Source organism: Lineus longissimus, chromosome 12 (genome assembly GCF_910592395.1).
Source record: "Lineus longissimus chromosome 12, tnLinLong1.2, whole genome shotgun sequence".
NCBI classification, from domain to species: domain Eukaryota; kingdom Metazoa; phylum Nemertea; class Pilidiophora; order Heteronemertea; family Lineidae; genus Lineus; species Lineus longissimus.
Window position 1 is genome coordinate 15873385 of NC_088319.1, and position 26432 is coordinate 15899816.

Consider the following 26432-nt stretch of genomic DNA (forward strand, 5'->3'; position numbering starts at 1 on the left):
GTAAAGCAAGTCAGGGACACGGGCCTGCAAGTGTAAAGCAAGACTGGGACACAGGCCTGCAAGTGTAAAGCAAGTCAGGGACATGGGCCTGCAAGTGTAAAGCAAGTCTGGGACCTGGGCCTGCAAGTGAGCAGATGATGACATCTAAAAAAAGACACCATTTCAGATATCAAAGTATTGTCAAAGTCATCATAATCGACACACATGGTAGATAACGTCTACTTTCAGATAAAAAGTACCTTTTCAGATATTTATCATATCATACTATAACGAGTAACCTTCTAGTTCTAACAAAGATGCTCAGTTTCAACCAGTCCTCCACAAATCCTGCCCCGTGGCACAAGGTCAACCCTCCAGCAAAATCAGCACGAGATCGATGCATGGAACAAAAGCATCAAACAGGTGGGTTGATAATTCATAAATCTCAGACAAAGATATAAAATTAATATTTTGCTGCCGGCATGGTGTCTCCGAGGTATGGACTCGGCACAAGACAACATGTTTCACATGCGATGCTTGGAGGATGTTTGCAATAACCAGCTGGCAGGAACAAAAGAACATGGGCTAGGCAGGATGGATGTCCTGTCCAGGACCAACTAAATCATTCAACATCTCGGACTCTGAACACTTATCAAGACTCGTTCCCTCGCTCTTGTCTACAGTCGGCTTCAGAAGTACAGTAGAACCTCTCTAAGTGGACACCTCTCTATTAAGGACAACCTCTCTATTAAGGGCACTAGTTTTGGTCCCAAATTGGTTGTTTCCATTCAATTTGATCTCTCTAATCAGGACACCTCTCTATTAAGGACGGCACTTGTCAGTCCCGAGGGTGTCCTTAATAGAGAGGTTCTACTGTAAATGTCATTTTTGGGGGGTAAATGTAGTTTTTGAAGCAATGTCGATGGTTAAAAGTTTCCATTCTTGCTCAAGGACACCGATTGATAGTGATACTGTTATATGATCCTCAGACGTCATTCTCAGACAGAAGGTTGAACTTACAATCTCCTGATTATGACATGGGCCAAGTACTGACTACCACTATTCCGCTTATCTCCATATTACTATTCAAATCAACATGTTCATAAAACTGCAGCGTCACATGAGAGCCAATCAGAAGCCTTGTTACAAGTCTTCACGTCAAGTTAATGCAAAATCCTTGAGTCTAATGAGAGTCTTGCACACGATTTCATCGTTTCTATTTGCACAGTTGAATGACGACAGAAAAAATATTAAAAGAAATACTATATAAAACTTTACAACAGTGGTGAATGAAGTTTGATGGACGGACAAAACAGAGGACCGAATTCCATGGTGTCTTCTCATCTCAAATATTCATTTCATTTATTGAATGAAATTTTATGAAAAATGGAACAAACCCAATTTCTGACTGAAGAGTTATAGTTTTGACCCTGTTTAAAAGGCTCAAATATTGACTCTTGATGAGATAAGAGAGCTTCTGAGGATAGTGTTGGATGAGCAGTAAGTAATACACATCTAGTTCTGACAGTTTTGTACTTGACAACCGAACTACATGTTAAGCATCAAAAGGTTTTAAAAATTATTAAAAAGTAGTTTTTCACATGAATGAAGTGCCCCCTGGGGTCAAGCGTAGTTCGAAACTGCCAAATGGCACAATGGCACATAACACCTTCAAATCACCCAAAGATGAAATCCCTAGCATTTATGGTTATGAAGATAAGCTTCGGAAACTAGTTCACCGGACAGATGGACAGACCCACGGCAAGACAGACGGACCGGTCGACGGACGGATTGACGGACGGCAAGATGGATGGACGGATGGATGGACGGACAGACGGCGCACGCCTCAACAATGCCCCTCTAGCCTTTATGGCATTTATGGTTATGGAGACTCAGGAAATGAGTTCAACGGACAGATGGACAGACGGACAGACAGCGCAAGCCTCGACAATACCCCTCTAGCCTTTAGGGCTGAGGGATAACAAGGTTTTCTTAGCTATTTTTTCATTTATTTTACTCATTCAAATCATGCTGCTGAAATGAAAGAAACTAAATTTTAAATGGATCTGACTTAATATGGTCATGATAATTTACGATGTCCAAGTTGACGAGAACAGATCGATTTCACTTCAGAGTGCTGCCATCTAGCATTGTGTTTGAAAACTGAAAACGTTGCTTTTGATATGGAATTGTGCACCATCTTTGAAAATGAAATGACATTTAGCTTTACTTTCAGTTACTAGTGCCATCAAAACTATTGGCAACTCATTGATTCTTTTTTTGACACTGCAATGCCTGCTTGAGTGTAATCTTTGGCATATTCACGGTAAACAGTTTAGTTTACACCATAGTGGAGAGATTTTCTTTTAAGGCAAATGTGGAAAGGTGTTGAATGTAAACTAATAAAGAATAAAAATGTTTTCTCTTCCAAAAAACAATGTTGAACTTTGTGATAAACAAACTAATAGAGTTGTGTGCTGAGTCTTGAGTTATTTGCCTGGCACAACCTAGTAGGAACAATGGACTGTTGGAATCAACAGCCTTTAGAAATAGAAAGAAACTCCACCCACCATTGGCATTGGCCAATTATGAAGGAAAATGTATACCGCTATATTCATATAAATGATATTGGCCTGTGCTGACACACATTTTCACTGCCAACCACAACTGCTTAAGTTCTAGTCAAAGCAATTATATCCTATTGCCTTGAGTTGATTAAAAATCATTTTGCACAAGACTTAATCATCCAAATATAATGTTTTTTTCCATAATCTAGGCTAATACTGATAGACTGTAAGCCTCTGTGTGTTGGAAAAGAATAATAAAGTTCACTTACTGTACATTTTTAAATACAGGGTTAGTCACTAGCATAAAGAAAACAATTCTGCGAGCAAGAATTCTGTCATGGTTTGATGTTGTTTGACCATGCAGACAAGAAGTAAACTGTTTTCTGAAGCATTTTCTAGGGCAAATGTTGAATTTTGATATTCTGTTCAGTTCACTTCAGGTCAAAGCTCAGTTGGAGGTTTTGTTGGGACTGAAGACCTGAGATCCAAATTCAGCCATGGGTGCAGGCAGGTCAAACGATGACTTAACTGTCGACTGGTTGTGCTCAGGGAACTATTCCTAGAGGGGTGAACTTGTGTTGCCAGGTTTAACTCAATAGTCCAGGGGCTTGTCTTCAGCAAAAACTGAATTGAAATGAATTGCACACGATCACTGCCCCTGGGATGAACTCTCCACGAATGAGTTGTCCAAAGGGACAACTTTACTGTCGTCTGGGAACAACTTTTCCAGGGATAAAAGTCCCAAGGAGTCCAGGGGATAGATGAACTGTCCCCAGGAGTGACTTATCAAGGGATGAATTTTCCCCAGAAACCACTTGTAGGGATGAATTGTCCCCAGGAACAACTCATTCCGGAGAGAATTGTCCTTGGGGATGAATTTTCCAGGGATAGATTGACCCCGGAAATGACTTGTCTGTGAAACTGTCCCTACATAACTACATGTATGTGAGAAAAATTTGTTCAGGGATAAATAGTCTTATGAACTATCCCTGAGACAGACTCATCCAGGTATGAATGATACTTGAGATGGACTTCTCCAATAATGAATTGTCCCAGGGAACAATTGAATGATGCAGGGATGAAATGTCCTTAGAACTTACTTCATTTTATCCAGGGATAACCAAGCAAAAAAGTAATTTCTTATCACTTATTGGTGTAATAGCAAGTATGGATTGAAAATAACCCATCTAATATGGTGATAGTCATAATGAAAAAGGGTTAATTTTCATTGCACCTGTCCAGTGTCTAGATTGTGTTAGGCTAAGCACAGTATTCCCATGACATAGGCCCGTGTCTAACATATCAATTTCTGGATTTACCGGTTGCACAGCTGTCCTTGTCATACTATTTCAAAGCTTAATTGACTTTCTAAAACATGTGTTGATAGCAGGCCTATAGCTTGGGCAATGATACATGGACTTGTGCCGAACAACCTACTGAAATCGAATTTCAAGTTATTGAAACTGAAGTGAAGTGAACAGAATCAAACGTGAAACAGAATAGTTCTGACTGACACTGTCACTGGTTCAGTGGCTGCATTAGAAATAGCATGGTCTGGATGATGCATATGAATATCAAACAAGATAAAATTATCCAATTTTATTGAATGCATTTTCTGCCTCAGTTTTCAAGCTTTGCCCAAAAGAAGCCAGTTTTGAATTGGCCATCAGGCTTTTTGTGATGGTTGTCTCATATATGATGATTGATATGAAGACAAACATTTTTCCTGGCTGGATTAGTTTAGTATACCAAAACAAACAAACCAGGGCACACACACCATAGGCTTTCATTTATTTATTCACCTGCAAGCGCTGAAAGAAAAAGCATAGAAGGACAGCTTCAGAATCAAACTTTGGACACAATGATACACTTATATTTCGTGGTTGTGACATCCCTTTCACTTTCAGAGAGTTAAGGACATGGGCCTCGTCAACGCTATTTAGGGGCACCTGTACAATAGACCGGATTTTAAAACATGTGACAGGCCAATACGTAGTAGATAGCGTTGACAGGGATTCAATATCATTACGATATTTTCATTTTCGTGCCATCGTCTTTGTCCCGAGACCGAAGACGTATACTATAGTAAGACAGTTAGGCCTGCCCTAGGGCTAGGTTCTGATATTTACCTGTTTGGATTTTCTGTACTTCTGGAAAGCTTGTTGCAGGTTGTCTTTGGAAGACTTAGAATCCTGGGTGCTGCTAAAATCCACCACAAATGAACTGTCCTTTTTCTTCTTCACCTTTTTCTTCTTAGTTGACGAAGACGTCTTTTTAGCGGACTTCTTTTTAGATTTTTTAGGAGCATCTTGGATACTCTGGCTGGACTGAGTTGTCGTATCGGAGTCAGCATCACCTAATTCTAAGCTCTCCGCGACGGATGCAATTTCAGAGTCACTTTCGCAGGTTTCACATGTTGGTGGAGTTTCGCCATGCTCGATGTGGCCTGTCCCTGTGTCGGCCATTTTCTTGCAAGTTAGTGGGACAAAGTCACAATCACGGACATGTTCTTGCACCCTGCCAAAACAACCGCATCTCTTTAGGACAATGAAATATCAGGAAATCTTGACAGTCAAGGATGACTTATCTTGCTAACACGTGTACTAATCACTTAATCTTATTAACATTTTATTGACAAAGACCATTAACTTACCAGTTTGTTTTGAAGCGGGCGCCTTGGAAATGTCAAAACAGTGCTTTACTTCCTTGAACGGCCCGTGTCGGCAGTCTTGATTAGTTTAGCCTACAAGCACAAACCAATCAGAACAGCCGTTACAAACTTTCTAGCAGACGCAAAAGATCTTTCTAAAACAGGAACCGGAAAAATCTTTACCGGAAAACCGGTGTAATGTAAATCTATATCCCAGAATAAAGTTATAAATTTAGTGCTGCCATCTATGATTTATTTTTTCAAGCAAACACAAGGGGACTGGAGTGATACAAATAGCCTACATCAACAAACAATACAAAACGTTCGTGTCGTGGCAAATTCATCTCTTTTATTATTCTCCTCACAAATACTACAGTATTATAATACCAGAAGACAATACTTGTAAAATAATAATGCCTTTGTTATACAATCATTCAATTGACAATTGACTTAAAAACAACTGTATTCTTGAGAATTACAGAGCAGTTATATAGAACTCATTATTACAATCAATGAACTAACCAGTAAATAATTCTAAATAGCAACATGTAGCAATAGCCTGAAATTATACATGTGGCAGAGAAACAATATTCATTCATCATGGTCCTACTATACATGTGTTTGTTCCACAAACATGCATTCGACAATATATAGACAAAATACAACCCCTCTCACCGATGACACGAAGAAACTCCAAGCAATACAATTATTTCATAGTTATACTGATGATGGCCCTAAAATGAGCAAACAATATATAAATACACTATGTCCAAACAAGGTCCCATTATACATTGGTCCTCTGTCCATCAATATATGGGTTACCCGCATCAATACATGTGAACAAGACAAATCATCGGTCCTTGAAACGGGGTAGCCAAATAAACACAAGGCACCTATGTCAAATAATCTCTTGCGCAAAGGGTATAGATAGACAGGTTTATGCCTAAAGCAGAGTACAAAATAATTGCAGACCAACTCAGGTAAAATCAAAAACTTAAACATCATCAGATTTTTCTCTGAACTGTGGCACACTGAGAATAATATCATGAAAGTCAAATGCCAGTTCTCTATGCTTATATGACATGGACAAGCACCACATTTTCCACGTCATGTTGAGTCTCTTGTTCATGAATGCGATTGCTGGGCAGTTTCCATATCAACGTCTTCAGGGATCGGCTCTGGAAAGAAGAGAAGGGGACTTTGATACTCAAGATTTCACTGGGCAGATTCAAGAGAATCTATCAAGGACACCCTTGGGACCGAGAGTTGCTGAATGAAAATGATCAAATTCAGTGTTCTATATAGAGGGCATCCTGCTTACAGAGCTGTCCGCTAAGAGATTTACAAACTGTTTCTTCAGATGACACGACATGACAACATTACAGAGGTTAATTGCTACAAAGAACCTTGGTTGAATTCAGGAGGTTCTTTTAGTTTAAAGTTTCACTGCAAGTATGATGAACCATACACACCAGAATTGGAACGGTTCCTCAAATCCTGCTCGCGAAGCTTCAACATTTCCCCGACAACGTTCCACAGACAACATTCGTTGGGGAAGTCGTTGTCAACCAGATTGACCAAGTAATAGTTGTTGATGATGCCATGGATCAGGTCCCTTGACGACGAGCCCTCGGGGTATAACGTTGCCCACTGCTCTCGCCAGAGTCCAAATGCCTCGTCCTGGAATAACAAAACGTACACATCGGTGAAATCTAATTACCGATCCATAACATTTCATGACAGACTCGTAAACAAACACAACCTAAACCTCTTCAAACTCGATTAAAAATCATAAAATGGTGAAGCCTTTTCCTTCAATGTGAGTGATTCTCCAATTCAAATAACGATCATGAAATAATTTTCAATAATGAAAATATATCTCTATTCGAGTAGGGTAAAGTTACCATCAAGCTGCCATGGACCTCAGAAGCAAGAGGCAACTTGTCCCCTACTGATAGTGCATACATGATACAAACACATTGAAGGAAGTCATTGAGTATTCATTTGGTTAGACAAACACACAATAATTTTCTTTATAGATTAGATTGTGGAGTGAAAACCAGAAGAGGGGCCATGTACTCCCCCTGGCCTTCGACAATGCATCACGTAAACCCAACATAATTACTGAAAAACTCGACGATCGCTGGCCGCTGGTTCTCGGCACTCCAAAAGCTTCGGCTCGACTTCCCAGACACAGGCAACAATCTGTAGTAGTAACAAATATAATGCGAGTGGGGAACTAAAACTATTGAAGACTAAGATACATGTGGAGAAAATCAATCAACATGACTCCTTGTTAAGCCCCTTGCAGCAGGTGTAACTGTTTCTAAACCCAACACCCTCTATGAAAATCTAATTTTGCAAAGTATTCGAGTGAAGATTGGTTACCGAAAGCGAAAATAAGGGCACAACCCCAAATTCTCCATCAGGCGGACAGCCAGAATGGGAAGAGTTAGATGGTGACCAAGCAAAGACATTCCAACTGAAAAAGCACTCAAAAGAATGGTAAAAAGAATGATTGGCAAAGCAGGGAAAGAATAGATTATTAGTATAGCGACCAAGAGCCAAGCCATAACAGCCTTCACTGCGCACCCTCCACCTCTCCTCTCAGATGGACCTCCCGAGTGGCGAGTTAGAAAGTTTGGCAGCAAAGACAATATAACTTGGCATCTTTTTCTTGGACTAGAGCATGCAGTTAATTAGTGTGACAGAACTTAAGTGGCACAGTTTTAAAATTTGTTGGCCTAACACATTCTAAAGTCAGGGAAGACTTGATGTGTAGAGCTAACTGACGTGAATATTCAGGTTGTAAGCATTAGAAAAGCATTTAAAAAACCGCTTTACCTTCCAGAACTTGAAAGCAATTGGATCGACCACTGTCGGCTGCATGATCTCCTTGCCCGGGAAGACGCCCCACGTCACCGCCAGGGGTTGCATCTCGTCACAGTTTGAGTAGTCTACCTCTGCCTAGAAAAGCAGAATCTCGGAATAAATATCGCCAATATCAGTACAGCAGGCATTGAAGCTCGAGTACTAGAAAAATATATTTCTAGTAGGGTGTCAGTAACTGTTTGTTGCGCCATGCAGGCATGATGAGAAAAAGAATACAGCATCATGACAGCTGTCTCTTGAAGAATTTGCCGAAAGCATGCCTCAAACGTTTCCCTCAAATCTTTTCTCAAAGGTTCACCAGATTTATACAGTGCACTGTGTTTCACTTACATTGTAGTTGATTATATGATAGTTGATGCGGTCGCCATATTTCTTCAGCACCTCTTTCAAATGATCAACGTTTTCTTTGGAAGTGAAGAACTCCAAATATGCCTGAAGTCAAGAAGGAAGAAACTTTGAAATATCTTAATAGTGCTGAAAAGCCGTCCAAACACCGTAGGTCAGAGAGCCAAAGAGCAGACAAGTTGCAATTGTTCACAGTCCATCGAAGTCCAGCGGATAGGGGAAGGGTGGGCCCGAGAAGATTTTCAAACACCAACACTGGAACCACGATTGTGCATGTCACAAAATATAATTTTGATTAGCTGTACAGAACGGAGGGCATTCAAACTCACCTTCTGGAAGACGTAACCCCCAGGACTGCCCCAGCCATGGATGGGATCAGACGATGGCAGACAGCTCACGTTTGGTTGCGAATTGATTGTCAACACACCACGTTTGTTGATCGATGCCAGGCGATCCACTATTGGTTGCGTCTCCAATGCCAAGTCATCATCGCACCATGGGATAGTCTTGACCTGGTGAGAGGTGAAAAGAATTAAAGTCAAATAAACAAGGCTGGCCTTGCTTTCAAGAGAAATCTCCTTTCAGTTTAAATACATAGAATGATGTCCGATCGCACCAACAAAATGTCATCTTACCGCATAACAGCACCATGAAACCTTTCCCTGCAGAGAGCGACGAGTTTTTATGACACTCCAAATATGGAGCATCATTTCATTAAATATTTACCTTCACTCCATTCTTGTTCTTGTCCTTGGTGACAAAGTTATAAAATACGTCCCAAACATCCTGCTCACAGGTAAGCTCATATCCCCACATCTTTAGCTGGTCCTCTTTCGGTGTCTTACTCTTCAAGTAAAACAGGTAATAGTCTTTCAGTTCTCCAAACGCGGCCGAGGCCGAATTCCCCCAACGTCCGTTAGGATATTCATCCCAATGGGATGTCCGGTAAACGTAACTCTTCGGTCTAGCACCCCAGAATATTGGACGGACTTCTTCACAGCTACGCATGTGATTGGCAGTTTGTTTCCATGGCAGTGGACGCTGAACCTCCTCAGTCCATAACCCAATCTGTTTCAAAATACTGATGGTTGCAATTTCTCGATTCAGGGTGTAGAAATGGAGACCATGGACTACACCACTGGCAAACATTTCGCGACACATTTTCACAGCTTGGTCCACTCCGTAGTTACGGATCGCTTCATCGTTGTCTTTGATTGGCTCAATGGCACTGATGACCTCATCGGGCACGTCCAGCTTGGAGAGTTTGCAGATGTGTTTCAGCGACTGGTAGGCCTGGAAGAAACGGATAAGATTTAGCACCCTCCAACAAGCCACGACCTGGGATCAAGTTGGCACTAGTGTGTGGTGGTCGTCACATGTGCCTGTAACAAGAATTGGTGATCATAACGACCTGCAATCAACTACCAAATTTACCCAAAGACAAGGGACTGCTTGTTTGCACTCCACTGCCAATGGAAGATCATCTCGGCCACGGTTTGGGTTATGAAATCTGGAGATGACCTACTACAGCTTATGCAAGTTTGAAGTCAGCTTTCTAATCTTTTTTACCTGAATTGGCAAGATCCCAGGCATAATTGGGCACTTAATTCCAATCTTCCGACAATCTTTAACAAACTTGATGAATGTCTCGGCCTTGAAGAATAGCTGGGTTATGATAAAATCGGCACCAGCGTCCACTTTCTCCTTCAGGTGCTGGAGGTCCTCTTCATAGGAGGCACAGTCAGGGTGGCCTGTGGGATAACCTGAAACACATAGACAAGATAAGCTATGGGGACCAAACCATGCAAGCAAGACCACTTTTTTGCTTTTTGTCGTTGCACTGGAACTTGGCCTTCAGTTATAGTTGAGGAACAGCATAAAGAGCACTTCATTTGCCACTTGGCTTCAAATCAACCAAAGAGTTGAAAGCAAGTCAATATACCAACCTGCAACACAGATGGTGAAGAAATCCCCGTACACTTCTCTCATGTGTCGGACAAGGTCGGTGGCATAGTCGAAACCTTCTGGGTTCGGCTTCCATTCTTCATCAACAGGCGGATCTGAAAAGGACATGGCAGTATTAGCTATTTCATCATTATTTTTCAAATTTTATTTCATCAAAAATTTTAAATTTCTTAGCTTTTTGACATTTTTGAAGAACTTGCACGTCACAATCACCAGGGTTGGGAAATACTAATGTCAGCAAATGTAGATAAGGTCTTGACCCAGAAACAAGGAAAATTTTATGACCTCACCTGTTAGGTGAACCAGACATTTTAATGGGCCAGATCAGTCCAAGTCCAACATCAGGTACGTACAAACCATAGGTCAAGTGGCTCAATTAGAAAAGGTCACAAGTCTTTCTTTGTCCTTGTCAAGAGACGAACTTTGGTTTCTGCACAAACTTGAAGCACTCTCCAGGGTTCTGTTTCTACACAGCCAGTGACTTTTGGTTGGGTCTTGAGTTCTGTCAAAGAACAGCCCAAGTATCCCATCATGTTTAAGATCAACACTTTGGACAAGTCGTAACAGGTCCTCTGGCAACAACCCTCGCTCTTTATTACCATGGACCAAACCTACCTCCTCTCAAGGCAAGGATGTTCCTGATGCCCAGGTCCTTGGCCTTCTCAAGGTATGCAGTAATCTCGGCCTTTGTCATGTTGCAGCAGGTCATGTGAAGCATTGTCTCGATGCCGCAGTAGTTCAACATGGTGTTTGCAATCATGGTTGAGCTCGTCGGCTTGTCTGATCCTGGATCACCCGCTGGATGCCAGGTGATGTCACAGAAGAGAGGCTGGCCTATAGCCATTCGATCAAATCTGGAGAGGAACAGTAAAATTTGTCAATTGTACAAAAAAGTACTTGTATAAAACTGGTCTACTACATTTTTTGTTGAGCTTAACTTCTATTCTATGGGCATGATATGCACATTGTCACAACCAATGGACTCATTGATTCACCAACCAAAGCTAAAAGCCTGGCAGCAAAGTTATGGAGACAGATCTAATGCCAATAATGGGACCAAAATAAAGCGTAATAATCGGACAACTTTGCTTCTATATCTTTTGGTACTTCATTTCTAATCTGACAATAAACCATCTAGTTTTCAGTCGACTCACCTTGCAATAAGATTCACTGCCCCATTAGCAGTTCTCGGCGGGAAGAACTCGAGTGAGAAGAACCTGTCTCTTGAATCAATACGGCAGTTTATTCGGTCGATGAGGCTGACGTAACGGCCACCCAATGCCGGCGATGAAGAGCGTGGCGAAGAGGAGTTATCACCACCTCCATTCTTCAAACTGTTCAAACTGTTCTTCCGCGGAATTTCCACAGAACATGAACCACTTTGAAAATCCTCAGGCATTTTTTCGACTTATCCGTACACAGCAAAGAGACAAAGACGACGCATATATTGATGCATATAGTATTGAAAGAATTGTTTCCAAGAACAGGAAAAGCTGGAAAAAAGAGAAAGAAAGATTTAGAATCATTACCAGGGTCAGACTCCGAGGGAAGAGTCGGAGTGTCAGTCATCTGTTTTTCAACTGAGGCCTACTCAACTGAACTGGAACGGGAAGGGATGAATACCCAAAAAAAACCACAGCGTTTAGGTTTTCTGACGTGACAGTGGAGTACGACAACTGACATGATGATGAAAGCAGCATCGTGAAGATCGTCACCGACACGACACCAACTGGCATTGCCATAATGCCATAAATCAGCAGTCACATTCAATCTGCTAGCCTAAGTGCGAGTGCAATAAAAAGCTCGCCTGCATGCAACAGACAAGGAGAGTGGAATTGCTCAACCACCGAGCCTAGCCTGACCAATGACTTGATGATAATATGCATGCAGTGACAGCACTGATCATGTACAATCATTTCCAGGATCTAGAAATGTTTTGTTTGTAAACAATCCAGTCCAGGTTTGACAGATCAAATCTTGCCGGTAGATTTCTCATCTACGCCATGAAACCCTTCCTGAGTTGTAGCAAAATGAAGCTAGAAACTCTTCTCGATAAACTGATGCATTGCTTGGAAAACCATCAAGTTCTCACAAAATAATCAATGTTTACCTGTTGTGGTCCTTGGACCGCAGGCACAGAACACACTTCGATGATAGTTTGTAATACAATAGAGGCCGATCCATGGAAGCCAGAGTTTATATAGAGTATTGTAACCTATCACGCTTAGCCTTACAGGTGCGCGTCAGCCTAAACCAATGAGAATATCCGTAAGCTCGGTTTGGATTTCCGCACTCATGGGTCTGTCTAATTGACTGTCATAGTTTGGACTCAATTTGCTCGGTTATACTAATTCCCGACCTACCCCGACCTTTACCGACTTGCGGAAAATGCTGCCAAAATATAGTGTTTTTATCATCAGAATATTTATATTTGTACTGTTTACATACAACACGTCTGTTAATTTCAAGACTTTTGAACGATTCTAAGTTGAGCAAATCTTGGGAATTTTGGGACTCATGTAAGATTAGTTTTCTCCACCAAACCCCAAACTGAAGAATTAACACTTTGTGTTTAACCTGCTTTCATTGTTTCGCAGTCAATTCATTAGTTACCAACAATTATGCCTTAGAGGGGGCAGAATGGCACTGTTTAGACAAGAAACCTCTCCAACAGCCCCAGGAATATTGGATAGAACGGCACTGTCCTTGGTCGATCACAACCGTTGTCTGGTGTAGCAGGTGAAATAGTCCACTGATAAAATTTGGTCCACTCTCTTTCATGACGTTGTCATTCGTCTCTCACAACCTATAGCTGGTGAAACAGGAGGTACAGTCCCTTGTCACAACCGGTGTCTGGTGTAGCAGGTGAAACAGCCCACTGATAAAATTTGGTCCCCTGTCTTTCATGACGTTGTCCATCGTCTCTCACAACCTATAGCTGGTGAAACAGGAGGTACACTCCCTGGTCTATCACAAACAGTGTCTGGCTCGACAATTCCAGCCACAGAAGTGGATCTGCCGGATGACCAAGCATAGGCACTGTAAATGCATTTTATCGACGATTTTTAAAAAATAATTTCCCCAATTCCTTCTACAACCAAGTATAAAATATGGTTCAGTGTCGTGTAAATCAATTAGCAGATAGAGGACTTGATGACTCGACAGACATTCGTACTTTGTAGTTCGTCGTTCGTAGGGCGCTCAGTTTCGATGCAATCATTCGAAACAGAATACAATTCCCAACTTTGATAGCATGATATCAAACTTAATTCGGTCGGGTCACTTAATGGGTTGTCCATTAAACACTCCTGTCTCCTGGGTAAGACGAAGTAAAAATGAGTGATCCAATCTTGCCAGGCTTATTATAAAAGCTTCAGCCATCGTTGGATTGCCCTTGGATGCCTTATCCAGCAACAGGTTGTGAGGGACAGGGGCCGACGTCATGAAAGACATGGGCCCAAGTCATACATAACACCCATTCTGAACCATCAGAGTTAATCGGTCCGTTGGTGTAACGGAGTCCGGGTCGGCGGCCGCCGGCTGTGAAAGACCGGAGACTTCTCGTTTACCACAGCCAACAGGTTCTGTAAGTCCCCACCAGGAGAATGACACAAGCAGCTGGCGAATTTTTTTTTTCTGAACCTTTCGGGCAGTACATTGTACATTTGTACAGGGACTTTCAGCCAATCAGACTTCGACAAATACATGACGTCAGACGTCTTAGAAACATTAGAGCAGTTGGTAGAGCGCTCGTCAGAAATGGCAGAATACGATGTTCGATCCAAAGGTCGCGAGTTCGAATCCGGTTGTGGACAACATGTTTCTTTTTCACTTTATATTTTATTTTTTAATAATGCGTTTCTTTTCCCTTGTTATTTAGATTTTAGATATTTGAGTTATGCTGCCTGCAACATAGGCCTACCTACAGAAAGGACAATAACAATAGCCCATCTCCAAGATCCAAGGGATAGTCCTGTCAGATATCATATTGAGTATGAATATACAATGAGACTTGTAACATGTGAATGGGCTTCCTCCAGTATGAATATGTTTCTCTGCAATGAGACTTGTCTTTCGATACTGCCTCATGTGTATGGTCTTCCTCCAGTATATTTTGATGTCGAGAAGCCGAATGCTTATGCAGATTTCTTTTCCAAGGGACAATTACCAAGGTCAACTAAATCTTTCCCAATTTGGAACAAACAGAAAAATATATTATTTTTAATACCGGTAGAATTTATTAGGAATACAGAAATGTGCAACAAAAATCAAAGATTACAATACATCAGCACATCTGGTTCAAGATGTTAGAAAATTTTTGTTTCAACAGCTGTAAGTGTCACTTGAGTCTTCTTGAGATTAACTGAAGAAATATGTTGACTTGAGGACGTTCTCGAGGTCAAAGGAACCTGAAAAGAAAAGGAAAATCAGGAACGGAATGGAATGGAATCACTCTAGCACAAAAAAAACAATCATAGAGTGAGTAACTGCGAGAAAATGATATGTATTGTGTGCAACTCTCACCTCTTTGAGGGACTTTAGCCAGAGCAGCATTTAATAACTTCATTGACAAGGCAAGTTTACCATCATCCTTCTCTAGGACACTGCAACATAGAAGAACAAGTTAAACATAATCAATATTCAGTTCATCTGCATTCAGATTCTTCTTCTGCATTCAGATTTTGTAACAACAATAGCTTGTCCCATCCCACAGCCTTGTTAAGGCTCGGATGAGTCTTAAACTTCAAAGTACGTTGAGTCTTAAACTACTGTGGAAGTTACTAATTCAGCAGGCATACCTTTCCGGGATGGCGTAATTCTGTATCATGAAGTCAGATAAATTCTCCAGAACTGGTTGCTGATGAAGCCGGACGAACTGTTCTCGGCAGATCTTGTTCATAACATCAACATCACAGGGGTGCGTCCAATAGCAATCGTGAACAGACACATACGTGATGCCGGCTCTGAAATGTGAAAATACCAAAGCAGGTTATACATGTACATTTACCTAGTGTGGGATCAACTCCTTGTTCTGGTATAGCCAGGTAAATGTGTTTATTCAAGAAGGCAATTGAAATGAAATGAGCCATGATACCATTTATAGTTCTTACCTCAAACAGTAAAGAGCAGTCAACATCATGTGTGTCGAGTCCAGGGAATGGATGTAGTTTGGAGGGAAACCATTCTTTTGTTTTTGAGCATTTGGCTTCCTGAAAAGATGAAAAATACACATGCAGAATCTCAGGAAAGGCCATCTGTGGTGACAATGACAACAGGATATTGTGATAGGTGGCTGGAAAGCTTCAACCCATATGCCAGTAACCCTCAACAGCTCCTCTAACCTGGCCTTGAACAAACTAATTCCGTGTTGATCTTGGATATCACTTGCATGTAAATACAGAAGAAATATCAACACTGACTAGACTTACTGAAACATGTTATGTTTATCCTCCATGAAAGCACCATATTTATTCATCTTGACTGTTCTGTGGTAGGGCTGGATGACCGGAAGGCCAAGAGGTGTCAACCACTGAACCGGCTTGTTACTAATCTTAGATATCAGTTGAGCGCACATCACAAACCAATCCTGAAATTTGATGACACATGTGAAATTTACAAATATGATGTACTCCAGGCCTGCCCCTGATGGTTTTCAGGCACTTGACTCTTTACAAGGATGTGCTCCAGTTATGGGTTAGAACTGTGTTTGATTTGGTTCACAATGATGATGGGTAACTCTCAACTCTTGAGACTATAAGACTGAACAATGATAAACATCATCATCTAAAAGGTAAAATATGAAGCTATCTTCTCACCTGGATTTCTTTCGTAGCACTGAACATCTCTCTCAGGCAGTAGAAGGTCTTGTCCGTCAGGTAAACACTCGCTGTCCACGCATGCTCTCGAGGAAACTCATCGATATATTTGAGCTGACGTAAAATCTGATATTTAGCACCATACCGTGTAACTCCGTACACGGTCGTCATCACAGTCTGCTTTATAACCTGAAATAGAAGTCCAGAAATTATTCCACAGGCCGCTCTTTTCAGACAGAGCAGTTTGTTTTTCATTTCCTGATTGTCAAGTCAATCCAAAAGGACCATCTGGCCCTTAATTATTGTAACAAAGATCAAGAATAGACATAGGACCTGATGACCTGATTTGAATAAAAACTTGGCACACCCCCCAAACAACTTGAATCATAAGATACAAATAGCCTGGTTGTGGGTGGGTGCAGTTATCTCCCATGAGTCTGTTGGAAACACACAATGTACATTACCTTTCTCGCCACGAATCCTTCGAGTATTTTAGCGATCTCCAAGCCGTCTGCTGCATCTTTGAGTCTCTCTCGTTCAACCTGAAGTTAAACAAGAAAGTGAAAGAGATCATTACACTCATTGCATGGTTCTGGAGTCACTTTCCTCAATTTGGAATATAGGAATGTGGTCTGTACAAAGTTCATTTTCAACAAGTACACAAACTTACCATATCCACTACATCACTGTACACATCGGAAGGCTTTTCAAATGGGAACAAATTGACTGACTCCGCACCGGCCCGGTCCCGACCCAAAGCAGCATAATGTTGGAGGCCATTACAGGAGCCATCTTGATGAACTGGGAAGTGGCAGATGTACTTGGTGGGGTCAGGTGACCGGACGGCTTGGGCGACCTCCATGCAGCAGGCTAACGTCTGCCAGGGTTCGTCGGACTGTCTCCACCACTGTTTGCCCTGGAAATCACAATTGTTGTGTTGAATTAGGTGGTGCATATACAAGGTCAATCTAAAGGCACAAACCAAGCGAGAAGCATATAAAGTTGTGATGGCCCAAGACAGACTTCAAGGCTTTTCCAAAAACAAAAGGTGTCCAACCCACACTCATAGGAAAAAAGTTAGGGAAAGAGTACTTACAGTAAGTGGACTATCAGCAGTATCGAGAATATCCTGCATGGAATCATTAGCATACTGAAGCCTCTCGGCGTTAGAGCATCGTTTCTTCATACCCGTCAGATTGACCAAGTGAATCTTTAACCAATCCAGACCCTCCTCTCCCAGGGGCTTTCCCTTGGCGAACAGTAGCATACTGCGCACAACATCACTCCCTGGAACAAATCAGATAGATGCTATTTACATTACAAATGTTTATGCCATTCCAATTGTCATATAACATGTTAGAGAATTTAAACTTTGTCTTCATGAGTAAATATTGAGTACATGTACAATGGCAGACAGAATGGACTCAAGTATTCTATGCCCCATGGCCAGGTAGCTATTTCCATAGATCTGACTGGAACTGTTTGGAGATCTTACCCAAATGATTAAAATGAGGAGGAGTGGGATAAACTCTGCCCCTGAAATCCATGTTATGAGGGAACCAGAACACTTCATCCCGGTACCGATTAGCAATGGACAGGCGGTAGAGTTCGTTACACCACAGACTGTACATCTCAGATCGTTGTTGCTTCAGGCGAATACGCTCTCTGATGACCTTTGACCTCTCTTCCTTCTCCATCTCACTAAAACAAACGACGTCAATACTATTCATCAACAAATGGGCCACTCAAGGTAATTTTTATTCTTTTTGTTTACACCAGTCTGAGGGAGACTGGCCTACTTCGCTTTGGTGGACAATCAGTCTAGGAGAAGGAAAACTCTGATATAAAACCTTGTAGTAGATTGGAATCCTAAAGGTGCACTATGCATGTCCACTGGGGTGTTCAAACTCCCCGACTCCCCAAATCCAATAACTACAAGTAGCTCAGGACTTACTGTGTTATCGTTGGTAAAGGAGGGCACTCGGACACCGGGGCAGGTATGTCCACCGACATGTCACCCTTGTTGTTGAAGATGCTGATCACAACGTCCAATACCTGAGGAGAAAATGAAGGCAATCATGACAAAATGAATCCACACAAAATGATTCAAAGTGTTGCCCTGGAATACTTCCCACTGAAGTTGCAGCCATTTTCTGCTGCATCCCCTTCAGAGGAACTGATATACATTGCACTGTCAGCCCTACAAAAGAACTCCTGGTACTTCACCTCCAAAACTGTCTATGACAACAACAAGAAAGATATAAGTTTGATGCACTGCAGAAAGACTTTCGGTATGAATCTGAGCAATCTAAAAGGATGGCTTGTCATTCAACTGATCCCCAGCGGACTCTGGCACTAAACTTACAGGTTTATTTATAATCCATGCACATGAGCTGAGTGTATTGAGTGCATCAAACACTGGGTACAGCTGGCTCTGTGGCATGGAGTGAAGGAGTTCTTTCTGCTGGATAGCTTCCTCAGGAAGACGGATGATTTTGGCTGCAAACCATAAATATGAAGGAGCATGAATGCATTCGGACAGCCACGTTGAATACTTCACATTGGCTTACGGTAACATCAACCTAAATTGTATCCAGACCAGCACTACAGAAGCTCAATTGTGTCACAAACCAAACTTTTACCTTCCAGTACATAGAATCATGAATTTGGGATAACAAGGACATTGCTTGAAGCGTTACTTACTTGAAGCAAGCAGACTACCACCATAGCGCACAGAGCCCCATGGCACAGGCGGGACGACCATCGGGACCTCTAACATGTTGAACTGTAGATCACGTAGGTTGGCATTCTCAAACAAACGCACCAGAGACGGATGGGGCTGGAAAAAGAATAAAGATTATGAGCATCACAAACCAGGGGAACTGACACATTACCAAATGTTCAAACATTGACCACAACCACTCATTTGTGGAGTGGAGCATAACTGAGAATCCACAGCTTAGGTAAAAACTTTCCTCCCTCAACACAACACAGTGCTTTGTTGAATACGTCAAGGGGGGGGGGACAACTACTCCTAAACTCTCACCTTGACCTCTTGTTTTTGTTGAGCTCCATACGTCCGGTAGATGGTATAAAACGCTGGAAGTTTTCTGAAACAAATCAAGCAGTCAGTGAGAGTAGATGATAAAAAGTGCGATACATGAAGGACTCAACAGCAAGAGCTTACTTTCTCAAACAAATTTTCCTTCTTTGGTGTGAACATCAACGCAAAACGGGCAGTGAGTGATGAGTAGCCCACTAGAACGTGAGTCCATCAATACCAAAATAAGATATGTACCTTTCTTCGCCATCACCTGACGCACCCATGTCAATCTTCGTCTCGTACAGGATGATGTCATAGAGGAACTTGCCGACTCCGCGCAGCACACTATGTGGCCATTGCTTCTCTTCTATGTCCTGGAGGTAAGAAAAAACAAGATGAACTTTCACTAGAAGATTTTGATCAATAATTTCTGATGTAACCATTACTAAACCTATTGAAGTTATAGTTCACACTTTTTCTCAAAATGTAACTTACCAAACACGGTCCATCGGTCATCTGGGCATCAAGGTGCTGCCACATCTCTCGATGGTTCTTGAATGAGCCCATATCGTCAGATGTATAGAGTGTGGCATACTGCTTATAAAGGTCCGTTATCTTCTTGACGTGCTTGTTCCGGATCTTATCCACAATGATGTATTTGTTCAGCACCTGAAGCAGAAATACTCCACTGCAATTATTTTTGAATTTGGTAAAACGTACTTGCTTTTTGACAAGTTCAACAGACAAATCATTGTTCTGGCAGTGAAAGATTTAAACTCTGGTACCTACCTTCTGACCAAGTTTGAGCCAGAGATTACTCAAAGACGGACTGTAGTTCTCCGAGTCGGTAGCCAAGTGGTTGATCTCATGAGCCATGAGGTCTACGTACTGACTCGTATCGAGGACTTTCAGGTACGGATAGAGGGAGAGGAGCGACTGGCCGTCGACGCGCTGCTTCATGAACCTCAGGTTCCTTTCGAAGGCACACTGGAGTGCTTCACGGCTGGTCGCTTTCCATTTCTCGAGTCGTTCTCGCTGGAATACAAGATCATTTCAGAACATCATCATCAAGAGACTATCGAATTACCAACAGCTTGAAATGTGTAACACTCACTTACGGTAACTGGATAAATGGATCCAAATCCCACATTTGCCTGTCCTTGTGTGTTCAGATTTACCTTCAATTTGTGACTATCATGTCGTGCTTGTCAGGCACATAAATCACAGCCATGACTGTGGACAGCGCTTCTAATTGTCATGGATTAGGTCCTAATATTCCACTATGGGGAAAGTGGCGGATGCTCAGCACTGAAAGGATACGTCCCGCTGCAGTGCACAACAACTTACACAGTCTTTGAGGTGTTCTGTCAGTGGTACCGCTGCCTGGATGGACGGCACCTCGACATAGTCGGACAGCTCCTGTTTGAGTTGTGCATCTAGACACTTTACTAGTTCATCAACTGTGACCGGACCTTGGTAAGGATTCATCTCAATTGTCTAAAAGATTGAATAAAGCAGTGCAAATCAAATTTTTTAAACATTAATCACAGAATTGACACATCATCAATACTTTTGCAAACCAGCGATACCTGACTTGCTTCAAAAGATGAATGAACTTTTATTTACCTCTGATGGGGTCCTTTCTCTATTCAGCTCATCAAGCAACGAGACTGAATACTTCTCCGAACTGCCTGACAGGTATGGTTTGAAGTTCGGTCGTACTTTCCAGATGGCTTTCAGGACTAAATCTTTCTCATCTCCTGTGAAGACGCAATTCTGGAGAACATCGGCAAGAACGAAACCCTGAAAGACAACAGTCAAGAGATTAAATCAAATTGGAGGCACAGTGGTCGTAATGTTACAATCCTCTCAATAAGATGAAACACGGAGATGGATGAATCGTACTCAAAGGTTTTTCTAGAGGCATTTTTTCTTGAAAGAGAAATACAACATTTGGCTAACACTCACATGTTTTTCAATATCTCTGATAACTTTCTCGGCCATATCGGAACGGAACTTTTTCTGTCGTGCAAGACATTCAAGGCTAGGTGTAAATGACTGCATGGTTGGTTTAAGGCCGCTCTCCTTCAGGTGGCTGAACATGCTTCGAATCACATCCAGACGGCCCTGAAAATATAAAATGACATCAGTGTAATCAGGAAAATTCGACTCTCCCAGGAAAGGGACTACACTGTAGCTTCGAGGGAATCAAAATGTCTGCTTTAACTACTGAAATGTCTCTCACAACAAAGATGCTTTCACGTTCTTCCGACTGAGAGGTCTGGAAAGCCTACTGTTTCAGCCCTTAAGCAAAATACTTACCAGTTTAGCATAGCCATGCATAATCATGTTGAAGATAGAGACGTCAGTGATCTTGTAATACTGGTAGGACTTTTTCTTCGACATGCTCGACAACTTGCAAAAGATTATCGCAGATCGAGCTTTCAGGTGCTGTAGAAAACAAGAATGCAGCGACGTTAGGACGTACGCATTCAGTGCATTGCAACGAACGCTAGATAAAGATGTTTTAGATAGAGACAGCCAACTGAAATCACTAACAGTTAGTCTTTTAAAAGCTGTAGGGTCAATTTCGTTTATCAAATCCATGTAGAGTGCAGAACACCACAGTAAGTATACGCGTAAATTAGGGTAACATTTGGGTGTAATTGGTTACAACAACGACTGCAATTTCCTCCAAAAATGATAAAGAAAAAATATTGAAAATAGAACTTACCAAGCCAGCATAAAGGCAGGCATCAACAAAAGACTTCAATTCTATATTGAACGCCCAAACCTTGCCTTCAACTTCCATCTGAGCTGGGTCGATCTTGAGCATTCGTTCGCGCTGTTTACTCTTGGCCTGCAGACTGAACAGCAAGTCCCTGACGTCACTGCCATGACTTCCATCGAGCAACGATTCCAACCTGTCCGCAATCTCTTTATCGTGGTTGTCTTCAACTACTGGTTCTAAAACCTGTGACTCCTCTTGAAGAACCGGATCAGAAAATGCTGGTATAGTACTGATCTTTGAATCAGCCGGTATTGATGGGCTCTTCTTTATTTCGGAAGTTTTGTCTGCTTTTTCTAAAGTTTTCCTTTTGGCTTTTTTAGTTCTTTTCGCCTTGCCCATGGCTTTGGAGGTACTGGATACTTTTAAACTTTTCACTGGATTCAATGACGTGAATGTCTCAATTTCCAACTCCTCAAATGCTTCAGGTGTCATCGAACTCTCAAAAGGTGGCGGGCTCTCTATCACAGAATGTAAATCAAGTTGTCTATCTGATACAAAACTAGTTTCTGACACCAAACCCTCCTCTGCCAGAGGCTCTTGGGAAAGAGGCACATTTTCTACAGCAGGCAAACCGAACTGTTTTCTAAAACTATTCAAACTATTGGAAAAGTCTTCTTCTGATACATTATTTGTCACATCATTTGAGGTTTTTTCCCTGTCTTTGAAAAATGTGGCCAAAAATTCATCATTTTGAACTATTCTAGATTTGTCATCGACACCAAAAGATGGAGCTAGCTCTGCTTTTCGTCTGTGTGTCCCCAGCTGAAGATTGTTTTGTATGTTCTGCATCTCCCTCATATGAACATCCAGAACTGAAAGACAAGATTTCAGTAACGTAATCGTATGCAACTGGGATTCAATGTGCCCAATTAAATGACAAGTTAGGCACCCGTCAGGCAATTCAGAGAGACATGAGAATGAACTAAGACTAGAAGTTCACAGTTATAACAGAGAATGACCATACACTTATTGACTGCTAGAACCTAATCACATGACATACCCTGAACCGTTTCCCTGTGGACAAGCTCCCTCTTGAAACTGTTCTGCTTCTTCTGCCATTTTTTCTTTGACGAATGGATGATGTCAGCTTTAGATGTGGATGTAGAATGTTGAGCTGCAAGAAAGCATCTTGAGAATGAGACAGGACTATGAGCCATAAACCAACTCATGGGTTAGGATTGTCCGATGTCTCCGAGGTGCAATCTATCAAGGGAAATTCCGGAAGTCAGTCTGACCGCCTTACACCTCCGGCTGGCACCTGTGACCCACACCCATGATGATGATGGGGACCCGGCCAGTTGTGAAGGCCAAAGATAGGCAACCCACCCGAAGTAAGTAGGCCCTCTGCTCTGTCATGATGAGCTCTCTGGCTTAGCTAACCAACAAGCCACTGAAGCCTAGTTTATAGCGGGATAATCGGGCTAAACAGTGAGATAAGCCAGCAGCCAGGAACGTACTACGACTATAAAGTACAAGAACTTAGAAGGGACAAGGGTGAACTAAATGACTAAAAAGAAGTCGTTACCTGGCTGAAAAGCACGGTTAGCGATGCAGGATCGGCATGAAAACAGCTGTCGTAGATCAATGGGATATCTAGAACACGATGACGATGATCCAAGGATAAAGCTTGAACTGATATTGGATAATTTCAGCAGATAAGACATGTCAAAATCATGAAAATCGAATGACCTTTTCCGACACGTGTTGATTTTGCGAGAATAACAACCCAAACCATGTCCGACCTCGCAACCAGGCAAGGCAATATAAAATATGGAATGTCATCCGGAACGACATTATTTGAACAGGTAGCCAGCTGTCTGTGCTCGAGCTCCTCCAGCACAACGCATTTTTATAGAATCTTTAACTATCAACGTCCAGGGACTAGCCAGGCTAGGAAACCCTTCTGTTGGTTATGTTCGTCCAGCATGATCTCAAGAGTATACCATCAATAAACTGATGTCCTTGTCATAACTTTGTCGTTAGGATAACGAACGAAAGACATCCAAGATGGGTTTGGCCACTCAAATTCATCAGTACCCATTATAAGAAGTTGGAAGAAGACATCAGAATGCCTCGTCAATGTATAAACTACAAAGGTCATGTAGTACTGTAAAATCGGCTAGGAGTAAACTTGTACAATACTTTCATGATATTTTGGATGGGAGTACATTCAGTACACTCTCGGAGGTTTTAGTGCCTGACAGCACCTGACTGAGTTTACAGTAGTAAAAGTAACAAAATGTCCATACACTTTCTATACCACATATAATATTTATTGCATAAAACATAATGAGGGATGAAATAATTCAAGAAAATATGAAAAATTCAGCTTGAATGAGAGTAGAATTACATGTACATGTATGTCATGTGGCAGGCAGTGTCCTGTCTCATTGTGTCTTTGTACTAAGCTGAACAATGTCCAGTCCTTCATCAATCACAGAACATTCATAATCACAGTCATTTAAATGTTCGAAGTGTCTATTTGGGAAAAAATGATGAAAGCGATGCCTGCTTGCCTTTTGGTTTCATCAAACTTTTTCCAATTGTCCTCGCCTTGGGTGGGCTCATTTTCAAGAACTTTGTATGCGTACCAAGTCCGTTGTATCCTGTTCTCACCTTGCCTGAATTAGCAGTGTCTGTTGTGCGCATGTTCTTTAGAATATTAAAGTGCTGCGGTGTTGCAACGTCTTGTAATGGTTCCGAGCGTAGTTTCTTAGCCGGACAGTTTGTCGCAAGACTTCGAATTTTGATATACTGCATCCCATACTCCTCACATTCCGCTTTTCTTTTAGCACTAGTCGGAATGGGCGAAAGTTCCTCGTTTTTATTGGGATCAAATTCAATGAAACTGCCATTGTCTGTCGGAGCTGAAAGCCTAGGATGTGATCCTCCATTCCGAGTATTAGCAGGCGTACACAAAGGTGACATTGGGGTAGAAGGCGTCTCTGGCACTTGTACCTTCTTCAACATAAGTTCAAGCTGTTTGATTCGCTCTGATTTGAAATGTATCTCCCGTTGTTGCGTACCGTTTAATTTATTCTGTTTGTCCACTTTGTCTTTAAGTGTTTTTTTCGACTCCTTTAGCATTTCAAGTTCACGTTTGAGGACGATGCAGTAAGTTGAAAGTTGCTTGACGGCTGCTGGACCTTCTCCTGATTGCTTGACGAGGCTTTCGACTTCAGATTCAACACCTGAAAGGAGAGGGAACAGACCAGATAAAGGTAGACTGATGATTAGGAAAGTTGCATACATTACAACAGGAGGAAAGAAAACCTACAGAAAGAAAGTATTCCGAAAAGACGCAACACAGTGCCAAGTGTGCAGTAATTGATTGGTCGTCATTCAGTCATAAGTTCATTTTGCCCCACCTTGTGTTCTTTATGTTCTGTCAATCTGTGCATCAATGATCAAGCACACCCTGACACTAGACAGTGACACGTACCTTTCACAACGGTCTCCACATGCTTCAAGTTATGCATGTATGTCCTGATTGTCCTGGCTTCATCTTTCGCCCGCACTGCCTCCTGTTGCTGACTCTTAAAGTAATCCAACTGCTTCCGTAATGATTTACAAGTAATCTGCTCTTCCCGATACATGGCTTCAATCTTTGTCTTAGCTTCGCGCACATTCTCGAGGCTCTCTTCACGTATTTTAATTCTGTCCACCAAATCACGTTTTTCCTGGTCCTTCTCGCCAAGACGTAACCGATAATTATCAACTTGGTTTTTCAACTCGCCAGGATCGGTGACTTCTCCTTCATCAGCCTTGTCCAAGAAGATTTTGTGTATCGTTTTGCTTGTGGTGACCCGCTGGCGGCACTGTGGACATGTGCTAGCCGTCCCCAACCACCTTTCGAGGCAGTGCCGATGGAACGTGTGTCCGCAGTGGAGGGCACTGATCTCGGAGGAGTACTCATAGTGCTCGGTGCAGATGGAACAAGCAATCCTCATCTTGATGGTTTCTGAAAGAACAAGACGAGTTCAAAGATAAGAACTGTAGACTGGAGCCTCAGTATATATATATCACTATCAGTAGTCCAGACTGCTTTCCTAATCCTCAAAAAAGGTACCTGTATAGGGGTTAACTCGCAGTATTATTGTATCCGACTGTCAGCAGTGTCTGTATGCATTGTTGTACGTCGACACTCCGACTCAAGTCTGCCGACAGCGACACACAGATCAGATATTTAAATAAAGGCAAAGGCTCACGTTCTCCTTACCTTTGTATTCATCTGCAACACTTTAAGCAACGGCAATCAAGACCAGATATACATTAAACAGAAGCTTTTTATGATGATCTTTTAACACATCACTAAGTCAAAATCGGCGCCGATTTCATGGATTTATTTTATCAACTAACATGACATGCATGACCAACCTAAACC

At 41.9% G+C, this 26432-nt stretch overlaps 3 protein-coding genes across 5 annotated transcripts in view; all 3 read right to left on the minus strand.

Annotated features, from left to right (window-relative positions):
* LOC135496646 (uncharacterized) overlaps positions 1 to 5249 on the minus strand; it is a 54521-nt gene extending 49272 nt beyond the window's left edge. For both annotated transcript variants that reach the window (XM_064786073.1, XM_064786072.1), the window contains exons 1-2: positions 5200 to 5249; positions 4676 to 5063 (exon numbers count right to left, since the gene is read on the minus strand). In XM_064786073.1, coding sequence (XP_064642143.1) covers positions 4676 to 5011 — 336 coding nt within the window. In that variant the 5' untranslated portion in view covers positions 5012 to 5063; positions 5200 to 5249. The remainder of the gene's footprint in view (positions 1 to 4675; positions 5064 to 5199) is intronic.
* Positions 5250 to 5525: 276 nt separating this feature from the next.
* Positions 5526 to 12572, minus strand: LOC135496701 (methylenetetrahydrofolate reductase (NADPH)-like). 2 transcript variants are annotated; one of them, XM_064786169.1, is made up of 11 exons: positions 12509 to 12572; positions 11553 to 11891; positions 11014 to 11252; positions 10380 to 10493; positions 10003 to 10196; positions 9160 to 9726; positions 8763 to 8945; positions 8419 to 8520; positions 8041 to 8163; positions 6669 to 6876; positions 5526 to 6374 (listed from the first exon to the last, which is right to left on the minus strand). In XM_064786169.1, the coding sequence occupies exons 2-11, from the start codon at positions 11795 to 11797 to the stop codon at positions 6322 to 6324; spliced, it is 2028 nt and encodes a 675-aa protein (XP_064642239.1). In that variant the 5' UTR covers positions 11798 to 11891; positions 12509 to 12572; the 3' UTR covers positions 5526 to 6321. The 2 variants fall into 2 exon arrangements, with proteins under 2 accessions (XP_064642239.1, XP_064642240.1); XM_064786170.1 differs by lacking the exon at positions 5526 to 6374 and adding an exon at positions 7322 to 7401 and having other exon boundaries at positions 6675 to 6876.
* A 2041-nt stretch (positions 12573 to 14613) lies between these two features.
* LOC135496568 (DNA-directed RNA polymerase, mitochondrial-like) lies at positions 14614 to 26362 on the minus strand. The gene is made up of 27 exons (XM_064785930.1): positions 26268 to 26362; positions 25491 to 26009; positions 24536 to 25239; positions 23574 to 23790; positions 23049 to 23162; positions 21992 to 22860; positions 21580 to 21708; positions 21226 to 21384; positions 20884 to 21060; positions 20605 to 20754; positions 20047 to 20292; positions 19753 to 19926; positions 19513 to 19631; positions 19261 to 19324; positions 18918 to 19053; positions 18580 to 18713; positions 18169 to 18269; positions 17710 to 17915; positions 17311 to 17501; positions 16885 to 17130; positions 16679 to 16756; positions 16215 to 16403; positions 15828 to 15985; positions 15510 to 15608; positions 15198 to 15362; positions 14923 to 15002; positions 14614 to 14807 (listed from the first exon to the last, which is right to left on the minus strand). Exons 2-27 carry the CDS (start codon positions 25996 to 25998, stop codon positions 14758 to 14760), a joined length of 5463 nt encoding a protein of 1820 aa, XP_064642000.1. The 5' UTR covers positions 25999 to 26009; positions 26268 to 26362; the 3' UTR covers positions 14614 to 14757.
* Between the last annotated feature and the right edge of the window lie 70 nt (positions 26363 to 26432).